The 11,627-nt window shown below is 43.0% G+C and overlaps 1 protein-coding gene across 1 annotated transcript; it reads right to left on the reverse strand.

Annotated features, from left to right (window-relative positions):
- Nucleotides 1-500: 500 nt before the first annotated feature.
- On the reverse strand, nucleotides 501-4,009 carry MEIG1 (meiosis/spermiogenesis associated 1; the record flags this gene model as incomplete). Its single annotated transcript, XM_084254341.1, has 2 exons — nucleotides 3,848-4,009; nucleotides 501-629 (listed from the first exon to the last, which is right to left on the reverse strand). Exons 1-2 carry the CDS (start codon nucleotides 3,983-3,985, stop codon nucleotides 501-503), a joined length of 267 nt encoding a protein of 88 aa, XP_084110467.1. The 5' UTR covers nucleotides 3,986-4,009.
- Between the last annotated feature and the right edge of the window lie 7,618 nt (nucleotides 4,010-11,627).

Raw genomic sequence — 11,627 nt, forward strand, 5'->3', positions numbered from 1 at the left:
AGGTTGCTGGGCCTTGGTACAAACAGCATCTCCACATCAGCCATTGGCTGAGAGCTGCTCCCATCACCTCTTTGCTGCTCCCTTCGCAGCTAGAGGCAAAGGGCTCCAGAGGCAAGAGAAAGGCCTCAGGCCACAAAACGCAGCTTCTGCAGTTCCCATGATGATCTTATAAAGCGGTAACCGCTGGGGGTTTGTGTGGCTGGAATACTGACATAGCTGTGACTAGCCTAACCATGGAATGGTTTCAAATGAGATCTCCTCCACCTCTCCTTCCATAAGGTTATTCTACACAGTTAAAATAGTCAGGAAGAACAGGACCAAAAGGAGTATACCTTTAATGCTTCTGCAGCTGTATCTTGGAACAGGACAGCATGATTAACAGACACCAAGTTTCAAAACTTCTGTTTTAAAACATGCCACTGCACGAATTATTTTGTAAAACTGCATGTATGTGATGTGTACTGAAACAAAGCAGTGACAAGACCTATAAAGCAGCAAGGCTAGTAGGCATAAATTTTCACTTTGTGGACTTCCTTGTCATCACATTCCCTCTGTTTGTTGTAGTAATAGAAAGTGTTGTCCCTTCTCTGAAGTTTCTTCACATATCCTGTCTCAGGCCAACGGTCTACCTGCACATTGGAAAAACCAGAACACATATACTGTGATGCCAGTTTTATTTTTATGTTATATTTTACTATCAACTAGTTAAGAGTACCACTCATAGTGAAAAATTAAAGTTAAAAATACCTGAGGGCTTAGAGTCACACACACACACACAAGACATCTGAGGTTGCAACCTTACACTGTAGACCTCATGCGGGGCGTCTCTCGAGATCCCAATTTTTACATTTAAATTTTTACTCCGGTGCTCTGCACTCAAGGTGAAAATGTTCAAACTCTTTCTTAGGTTTAAACAAATGATTTCAAACATTATTACTTCCTAGCCTCCAAAAATAATACCCCAGGAGGAAATTAGGGTGAGGTACAGGTTCCATTCTCAAAGGACCTAGCTTCAGATGCTGCCACAGTCACGAAAGGAAGCAGCTGGACAGAAACTACTGGAAGTGCCTATGTATTTCTTCACATCATGTTGCCAGGGCACTTGAGACTCAATTTGTAATAGAAATTTGAGGTCAGGAATATAGTTTTCGTCTTCTCCCCCCTCCAATCACAGCCCACTTTTTCCTTGGGTGAACTTTTTGTTTTCTTCGTGGCTTGTTTTATCTGATTTGGACATTTTCTTCCCTTTCTTTCCAAATTCATGTTGTACGTTTTTGATTAGTTCAATGAGTTTCTGTTGTTATATATGTTTTTCTTTCTGGATTTTGTGAGATACCATCTATCATTGTCTAGAAATCAAATCCTATTTTTCAACACCATCTACAGACAGCAGCTCTTGGCTTCTCCTAATAATGCCCCTTATAAAGCACAACTCTCAGCTGGAATAGGACTGCATCATGAATACAAAGGTATATACATCTTTTATTTTCTAACAACACATTTTCATTTTCTTATCTCTTTTATTTAGGAATTAGTAAAATAGGGAACAGCATAGCTGATAAGCTTTGAGAGGTCTCTGACATACATTCGAGAAAAAAGCATCACTTCCATCTCTCAGCTCAAGCCTGCCTTCTGTTGCTTGCATTACCCTCAGCAGGGGATGGAGGGTGTTTCCAAGTCACCATCTCTTCCTCGCCCACCTAGTGGATATTCCCCGGAACCATCTCATTTAGTATGGGATGAGTCTCCAAACAGCCTATTGGTTCTCTGCTTATCCACCTCCACACAGTTTTCATTTTATACCTTTGCTGTTTGCATAATTTTGTTCTTTGCTTTTTACTTGACCTGTTTTATCTAGGAACCAACTGTCCTCAAGGAAGGAGACATGCAAACACTCAGAACAACCACAGAGATGTGTGTAAAGACAAAAAACTTGGCTCAAACCCTTCAGAACACTGTATACAACTAAAGACTTACCAAACTGGGTGAATATTTGCTTCCCCTTCTTCTGTTGACTGTGGAACATGAAGTTCTCTTTGTCAGAGGTAGGGCTGCGGGGGAGGCAAGGACTATCTCCAAAAGGAAGCACTTTATCTTCCTCTAAATCCCTGGGCTTTTTTTTTTTTTTTTTTTTTAAGGCACATATATTTGATGTGCATTAGGATTTATTGTTCCTGTACTCAATATTCTCCAAGACAGTAAGAATGAATAAAAGCTATCATTTATTAAAAACAGTGCATTCACTAAACAAATTATGGAGTTCCACATTGTCAGGCACTTTAAACACATGATTTCATTTAATTCCTGGGACACGTTTCTAAAGCAGTACTACACTCACCGTTTCAGAGTTGAGCTAAGGGAAGTTAGGACCTTTGCTAAGGATTGCCCAGCTAGTGAGAGACACAGCCAGGAGCAAACCTGGGACAGAATGTCCACCCTGCATTCATCCCATCAGCTCGTTAAACTTCTTGGAATCAGGCGTTCACTTGTATTTTTATCTTCTAATGCACGTGGCACAAATATTTTGCACATTGCAGATGCCCAATAAATATTTACTGAAGTGAAATAAAGAATATTTCCATTTTTGCCAAATCATGTAATAAGTAAGGTGGCTCTTCCCTTCATCACCTGCATTCTTACTCTCATTTTCTCAGACTTTTGGGGACTTCCCTTTTAAGGAGGATCTTTGTGTTTTCTTAAATCTTATTTTATCTCAATCACAACAGTAAGGTTTAGGAGTGTGGATGCAGCCTAAACAATCACACTGCCTGTATGACCCTGAAGTATTAAATGGAGATCAAAAAATAGAATGAATGAATGAAAATAAAGAGATCTGAAAAATCCACACATGAATTAACAGCTAAAGACAACAAAAATAACTAAAAATTAAAAACCAAGGTAATGGTAAACACTGTATTGTAGCTCCAAACTCAGAAATTAAAATACATTTATGAATACTACTATACCATATTCACTAATCTTCTTAAAAACTGAGTCTCCTAGCATCTTGTAGATTAAATAAATGACAAAAAAAAAATCACATTGTAAACTGGTGCCATGTCTAGTCTAGTCTTGCCTAGTCTTTGGTCTAGTTTTTGTAAAACAAACCCATGTCTCTTATCTCTCAAGAGAGCCTGGAATTCATAACCAAAGTCAGGAGTTGTTCTCTAACAGATTTTTGTCACCTAATATTTAATAATTTATAGTTACTTATAATTCATGGTTAAAAATTTTAAGAACCTGGAAAGAAATAATATATAGCAAATGGACTATCTGATAACAGAATTACCTAAGTGAGGGAAAAGACTCCAATTATGGTCTACCATAAAAGATTAATTTAGCATAGCACATAGAAAATTCTTAATGTTTTGGGCCTCCCTGCTGGCGCAGGCGGTTGAGCGCAGGCTGTCCACAGCCTCTGTAGTGCTGGTTCGATTCCCGCCCCGGGGCGGAGCAGCCCATATGGCACAGCAGACCTCTCCTGTCTTGCCCCCTGCTCCCCTCAGCAGTGTATTTCGTCAGTCTCCCTGTTCTGTTCCCCACTCTGTCTCTGGTGAATTCTCTCACCCTCCCATGCATCTGGCCTGTACCCCGGTTCTTGTATAAATAAAATAAATCTTAAAAAAATTTTTTTAAAAAAAGAAAATTCTTAATGTTTCTGCACTGAGGGTCTTCCCCTAGTCTGGCTGAAAATCACTCTTCTGGGCTTCAGATTCCTATCAATAAAATGAAAGAGTTAGAGTGAAATTCCTTTTTGATTATTCTCTGGTTCTTTAACACTTTTATTTTTTTTTAGCCAATCAACAAAGTCATTTTGAGTTCATATTTGTAGAGGCAGGAATCTTACCATAGAAACTTGTTTCACTTGTTTATATTCGATTTCATCCCGATAACCTGCTTGTTGAAATCTGTACAGATTTTCTATCTCTTCTGACCATTTTTTGGCACGATGTATTGATTTTGGTTTCACATCAGAACTAGCCATGGCTATAGAGGTCTTATTACCAATTATCTCTGAAAAATGTTAAAATACATTAGTAGATAATAGTGACAATTTTGATAATATCTTTAAGAATGAGCAAGATTAATATTAAAAAATTTGGAATTAGGCCTCCCTGGTGGCACAAGGGGTTAAGTCTCAGGACTATAAATCTATACACAGCTATTACAGCACAAGTTCGATCCCCGGCCAGGGAGCTAACCCACATGGTGCAGCAGTCTTATCCTGTCTCGCCTGCTGCTCCCCTCAGCAATGTATTTCACTCGATCTACCTGTTCTGCTTCCCACTCTGTCTCTGATGAATCCTCTCACACACCTCCACACACCTCTGACCTACACCCCAGCTCTTATATGCATAAATAAATAAAATAAATCTTGGGCTTCCCTGGTGGCACAAGAGGTTAAGTACAGCACCGTGAAGCTATCCGCAGCCTCTACAGCACAAATTTGATCCCCAGCCAGCCAGGGAGCTACCCACATGGCACAGCAGACCTCTCCTGTCTCACCCACTGCTCCCCTCAGCAGTGTATTTCAGTCAGTCTGCCTGTTCTGTTCCCTAATCTGTCGCTGGTAAATCCTTTCACCCCCCGCACCTCTGATCTGTACCCCAGCTCTTGTATGCATAAATAAATCCTAAACAAAAATAAGTCTTTTAAAAAATTGGGATTGAGAATCCCATGAAATATATTATATTTAATATAATTCCAAGATTCAGACGGGTTCATGCTCTATTTTGGAAAGCAAATAAAATGGACCCTGAAACATACATAGAGAGATGTTTATTTCTTCATTTCTTCATTAAATAAAATGTATGCAGACTTATGATGTCCTAAATGCTGTATACCAATTCTAATGATCTAGGTAAGTGCTTAGTATACTTCCGAAACCACACTGTATTTTAACTGCTTAGTAGATTGTAAAAATATCTTACCACCATTTCATTTAATCATATGCAAAGCTGCATAATTCCCACCCCTTATTACATCCCCCCTCCCTCTCCAAAAAATCAATCTTCTGTTTAACAAGCAGTGGTTTCTTCTTCTTTCATTTTTAACTGTTTGAAGCCATCCCAATCACTGTGGTCTGTTTACTCAGGAATCTGTGGCCCAGCTCCTGTGATAGCCGAATGGGAGAAGACACACGAGCACAAGGTCCGCGAAGGCAAGGTAGCTGTCACAACACTGAGGCCAGTGATTTTAAAACCACGTTGGAGGTCACCAAGAGTCTCTGAAATTCAAATATTTAATTCCAGTTCCTATAGTTGTCCAATCACCAAATTTCTACAGGCAGCCTGTCTAAGACTTAATCTTGTACTTGTTTTCTTAGCTACTTCTTAGCTATTCTATTATCAAAATCTGTCAGGCATTTTAATCACAATAAAATGCTTAGAATTTTCACCACAATTCCTTGAATCCATTCTATAAAAATACACTTCCATTGGTTGGAATACATTAAAATCAGATCTCATAAAGTAGATCCTCGAAGTGAATTTGCAATTAAAAATTTTTTTCAGGGCCTCCCCAGTGGCGCAGCGGTTGAGCGCTGGGTTGCGAAGCTGCCCGCAGCCTCTGCAGCGACGGTTCCATCCCTGGCTGCTCCCCGGCCACCAGAGGAGGGTCCCGCATGGCGCGCAGACCTCTCCTGCAGCCCGCTGCTCCCCCCAGCAGTGTACTTTGGTCCTTCTCCCTGCTCTGGCTCTGGTGGATTCTCTCACCCTCCCGCGCTTCTGACTGTACCCAGGGCTTGTATAAATAAATAAATTTAAAAAAAAAAATTTTCAGTTATAATTATGTTATGCTCATTATGCTAAAGAGGTCAAGAAATGCATTAAAGTACAAAAAAAGGAAAAGGCAAAATAACATCATAACACTTAGAAATAGCCATCTTTACCATCAGGTGAATATCATCCCAAACAAATGATGAGCTAGAAGAACAGATTTAGAATACTATAATAAATGCTTTTACAAGTGTGATCAATTTAGCTTTACATGAGAGAGGAAAGAGATGGAAAGGAAATGGATAACATTACCGAATTTCAGATAAATATTTCTTCAATATGAAAGATGCAGCATAAAAGTTCCCTCAATGTTAATATAAAAACATAATGAAGGCTGTTGGGAGGCTAAGTCATTTGTTTGAACTCCATGTATAAATCACACACAAGTACTAATTAACTTTCTTCAATGAAAAATAAGAAAGTGGTTTTATTGCTTCTTCCAATACTTATTTTAACATTCTAAAATATGGCATTTATATTCTATTCCTAAGACATAATTCTCACAGTTGTCTGGATTTATTTAAATTTACCAGATTTAAATAAATTGAAAGCAAGTTATTTAAGTCACAGTTTTCACTCTGATATACGGTAACAATTACCTAAGTTAAGATATCATTAATATTGTTGCTTACATTCTTTCAAGTGTGCATATCAACATGTATAGTGACTGTACCAAAGAAAATTAAGATATTGTTAACATTTGACTAATTATCAATCATTATTAATTTAGGCTCAGGCTCATGTTAGATTTTAAGGTAACATGCTATTACGTTGTATATATATATTTATATAATTTATATAAATTTGTAATACCTGACAAAACAATAAATAAACCATATTTCAGTAAATTCTTTGTCCTTCATTCCATTCATTTGAATGGGGGGGGGTCACTACTTCATTGCTGTACAATATACTAGAAAAGTGACTTGGACATATGTGGTACAGCTCGATAATCTATTAACATATATACTCATATATATCTTATATATAATATATATTCATAAAAAGACACCAAGAAACATAAATGGAAGAAAGTGCACCCACTATATTAAAACTACTTTCGAAATCAGTCATGTTTTTATATGAATTTAGTGGCTGTATTATATTGCTTTTACAGATGAAGCATATTTTCTGAAAGTACTGGTACTGATAGGGCCTGGGAGGTGAGGGAGATCGGGGGAGACACTAAGCTGGTATCGTAGGAAATCTGCAGACACATACTTCTCTGGTCTGCCTGCTCTGAGTTAATTTTCCAGCCTAAGGACACGTCTGGAGGAGTGCAGGGTGCCAGTGCTATCTGAAGACCAGCTTCAGCACACTGGGACGATGCTGAGGACAGGAAAATCTTAAGGTGCTAATTTAATCTAATAGAAACCTTTGATGTAGTGAGTCATTTCAAACTCCCTTCTATGAGAAAACCCTTTTCACTCTGAAAAGTGCTTTTACTCTTAGTGGTATGAAATCCTAACAGTATTCGTGTCCTTTCTATTCCATTCCTTCCCCGTTTTTTTTTTTTTTTTGTTTTTTTTTTGTTTGGTTTTTTCCTGTTTCTATGTGCAGCAGGATAAGGGGGCGGTGGAAAACCTTAGCCAATGAATATCCCTGGGCTCTAGTTTGCTGAACTGCGAAAAGATATTCGTCTCTCAAGTCCTCACACGTCTAAAGTTTTGGGGATTCAGCTGAAAAACAAAATTGCTTCTCACCACAGGCCAGGGGTGTGAAGCTACACTTATGCAGCATAAAGCTCCTCCTTTCTGGGAGCACCCCCACCCCCACAAAGGACAAACGTGACTTCTCCGGTTCCTTAACCATTTTTTTTTCCTGCCATAAATTGCATCTGTAAAAATATGCATGCATAGGCTAAGCTGGAGAAATTAGTCTAGAAACTGGGGATCAAAATGATGGGGGCGCAGGAAGAAGTCTGAAAAGAAACCCCAGCATCGAGGCCCCTAAAGCCAAAAGAGGCGCAGGGTAGCCGGGAAGGTACTAGAGAATCACACTCTGAAATTCAAGAGGATCAAACAAAACCCCTCCCCAAAACAGGGAGCCAACTGGAAATCTGGCAGCTGGAGCAGCAGCAGAGCCAGCAGGCAGCCCCCGGGCGGAAGGGGCGGAGGGGCGGGGCGGGGCGGGGCGGGCTTCCGGGGCGGGCAGGCCGGGCCCTGCAGCGGCGCGTCCACCCACCGAAGGGTCCAGCTCGCGGGGCTTTCCCTCGCCCGACCTCCAGTCCTCCAGGTCGCCGGGGAGCCCCGTGAGGAGCTTGCAGGGAAGCGCGGCTGTGCTCGTCTTCCCCTCTAGGGATCCTCGAACTAGGCAGCGAGAGGCCAACTGTTGGGGCCTTGGCGACCCTAGCGTCTCCTAGCAACGCGTGGCCCCGCCCAGACGCCTAGCTCGCTCAGGCCCCGCCCCCTCGAGTGGGCCTTTGTGCGCAGGCGCGGGAGCTTGGCGGGGCTGGGGCGGGACCCAGTGTTGATCCAAGCGTGGGAAACTTGCAGGATGTCATCCTTGTACAGATGTGCACAGGGGCAGGTGTTATTTGCCCGCGTTTTCAAAGAGACAGAATCTTAAGATTGTGGCAGAGAACAGAGACCGTTGGTGTTTCTGACCCTGATAGTAGGTCCCTCCTTTGCCCTACCCCCTTCTCGTTTTGTTGGAGTTCAGCCAACCAACCAGGCGAGCATAGTGCCTGACATGAAGTAAACTTAGAATCAACGGTATCTATAATTATTTTTGTATAATTATCTTCATTATTACATTTAAAATATTGTATTTTCGGGCCTCCCTGGTGGCGCAAGGGGTTAAGCACCGCACTATAAAGCAATCCGAAGCCTCTGCAGCACGAGTTCAATCCCCGGATGGCCAGGGAGCTACCCACATGGCACGGCAGACCTTTCCTGTCTTCCCTGCTGCTCCCTTCAGCAGTGTATTTCAGTCTGCCGGTTCTGTTCCCCACTCTGTCTCTGATGAATCCTCTCACCCGCGCCATCTCAGGTCTGTACCCCAGCTCTTGTATGCATAAATAAATAAATCTTTAAAAATAAAATAAAATACTGTATTTTCTTAGATCCCCAAATGTGTTTCATCAGCCTGAATCGCTCTGAAATCTAGACTTGTATGGAGGTATATTCGACATTCAACAAAACAAACCCCCCTCCGAATGCCTCACCCCAAAACCTGCTCCTTCCACAGTCTTTCCCTTTCAGTAGGTGGTCCCTAGAGTCGACTATTTCTCTTGTCCTGGGTAACCATCTGTCAGCAAGACCTGTTGGCTTCACTGCTCCAGTCCAGTGGAAGCCACCATCATCCTTCCCTGCTCCTTATTATAATAGTGCCTAACAGGACTTTTTTGTCTCCCCCAATCTATTCGCAACACCGACAGCGTGATCCATTTAAAACACAAATCAGGTGATATCATTTGTTCTGAATCCTGCAACTGATTTTCAATTTATAGAGTAAAACTCAGCAAAACCCTACAGGATTTGCACACAACTCCTCCTCTTTGCTTTGCAGAACTGACTCATTTCCTCCAGTGACACTGGCCTCTTGGCTTTTCCTGACTTACCGCCACCGGCCTGGTTGTAGCTGCTCCCTCTGCCTAGAATGGCCTTCCACCATTAATCCCCTTGGCTGGCTTCCTCATCTAAGTTACAAATACACTTTTTAATATATAGTATCTCAATTGTAGACTTCTAGTGTGATGCTTTTTTTTATTTTTTAAAAGATTTATTTATTTTATGCATACAAGAACTGGGGCACAGGCCAGAGGTGCAGGGGTGGTGGTGGTGGTGAGAGGATTCACCAGAGACAAAATGGGGTACAGAACAGGCAGACTGAAATACACTGCTAAGGGGAGCAGAGGGCGAGACAGGAGAGGTCTGCTGCCCCATGTGGGTTGCTCTCTGGCTGGCCGGGGATGGAACTCGTGCTGCAGAGGCTGCGGATTGCCTCATAGTGCAGTGCTTAAACCCTTGTGCCACCAGGGAGGCCCCACATATTTGTCATCTTGATGAGAAAATATATTATTGAGCAAATTAATATAATAAAGATTCCAGCAGAACTTCCAGCCCACGTGCAATGAACATTCCAATGCAGGCATAATCAACAAGTTTGCTTACTTACAGCTCCTCTTCCCTTTCAAGATTCATGGCCAGAGCCTCAGCACTCTTATCTACAAGGTTGGGCAGCTGGCCAAGCTGGTCTCTCTCTCCAAGGCCATCCCTGAATGCCTGCATCTTTCCACCCTTGCCTTTCCCCACTTGTCCGGGGACTTTGCCACAAATGGCTGTGCCTGCTGAAAAACGATGTTATCAATGTAACAGATATGGAGACAGTTGTGTATAAAAGGAACCCTTGGTCTTCAAACTGATGCTCAGACCTTGCGGGGCTACCCAGGTCTGGAACATCATGCATGAGTAAACAAGCTTCTCCTGACCTCACCATTCCTGAAGTGACGGTTATTCTTCCCCTGCCTGGGTAAAAGGCTAGAATTTATTTCTACAACAATCTATTTAATCACTGCAATGTGTGTACAGTGCTATGCACCATGTAGGTCCTCAAAAGTGTTTGCGATTGATAATAAGTTGTCTAAGGAGACACACTAGGAAAACATGTAGTTAATGCCTTTGTAACTACCTGGTGATTCTCAATACTTTAACCAACTTTTTCATAAAGTTGCTTTGGTGGTTAAAACATTGCAGATAGGGCCTCCCCGGTGGCGCAGCGGTTGAGCGCTGGGTTGCGAGGCTGCCCGCGGCCTCTGCAGTGCCGGTTCGATCCCCGGCTGCTCCCCGGCCACCGGAGGAGGGTCCCACATGGCGCGCAGACCTCTCCTGCCGCCCGCTGCTCCCCTCAGCAGTGTACTTCGGTCCTTCTGCCTGCTCTGCTCCCTGCTCTGGCTCTGGTGAATTCTCTCACCTCCCGCGCTTCTGACTGTACCCAGTGCATGTATAAACAAAACAAACAAACAAATAAAGAAAGAAAGAAAAACATGCCTCTATAAAAAAAAATAAATAAAATAAAAAAAAAATTAAAAAAAAAAAAACATTGCAGATAATGGCCCCATCACCCTACTCTCCCCCCCACTTTTTATAAAAAGATTTTATTTATACAAGACCCAGGGTACAGGCCAGATGTGTGGGAGGGCGAGAGGATTCACCAGAGACACAGTGGGGAACAGAACAGGCAGAATGACCAAAATACACTGCTGAGGGGAGCAGCGATGGAGTCAGGAGAGGTCTGCCTCTTCATGTGGGTTGCTCCCCCAGCTGGTGGCACTGCAGAGACTGCGGACAGCTTCGCAGAGCTGTGCTCAATGTCCTGAGCTACCAGGGAGGCCCCACACCCCTTTTTTTTTTTTAAAAAAAGATTTATTTATGCATACAGGAGCTGGGGTACAGGCCAGAGTTGGGGGGTGTGTGTGAGAGCGGATTCACCAGAGACAGCGTGGGGAGCAGAACAGGCAGATTGACCAAAGTGCACTGCTGAGGGGAGCAGCAAGCGAGTGAGGAGAGGTCTGCTGCGCCATGTGGGTAGCTCCCTGGCCGGGGGATGAAACGAACTCCTGCTGCAGGTTCATAGGTTGCGTCTTAACCCCTTGTGCCACCATGGAGACCCTTTTCTCCCCTTTTATACATCTAATTTGCTCTAAAAATAATTCAACGGAGTCGGGGAGTGAGAATGCGATGGGAGGGCCCCGCGCCACATCCTCCAGCTCTGGGCCCCGCAGCGGCTTCCATCAACCGCAGGGCGCAGCCTCAAGGGTCACCCGCGGATCCCCGCCCGCTGTCAGTGACCGGAAGCCGCTCCGCGCCCTGGCCCCGCCTCCCACGCGCCGCGGGGCTCCTCTAATTG

The sequence above is a fragment of the Talpa europaea genome (assembly GCF_964194135.1).
Source record: "Talpa europaea genome assembly, chromosome: 14".
Lineage (NCBI taxonomy): Eukaryota > Metazoa > Chordata > Mammalia > Eulipotyphla > Talpidae > Talpa > Talpa europaea.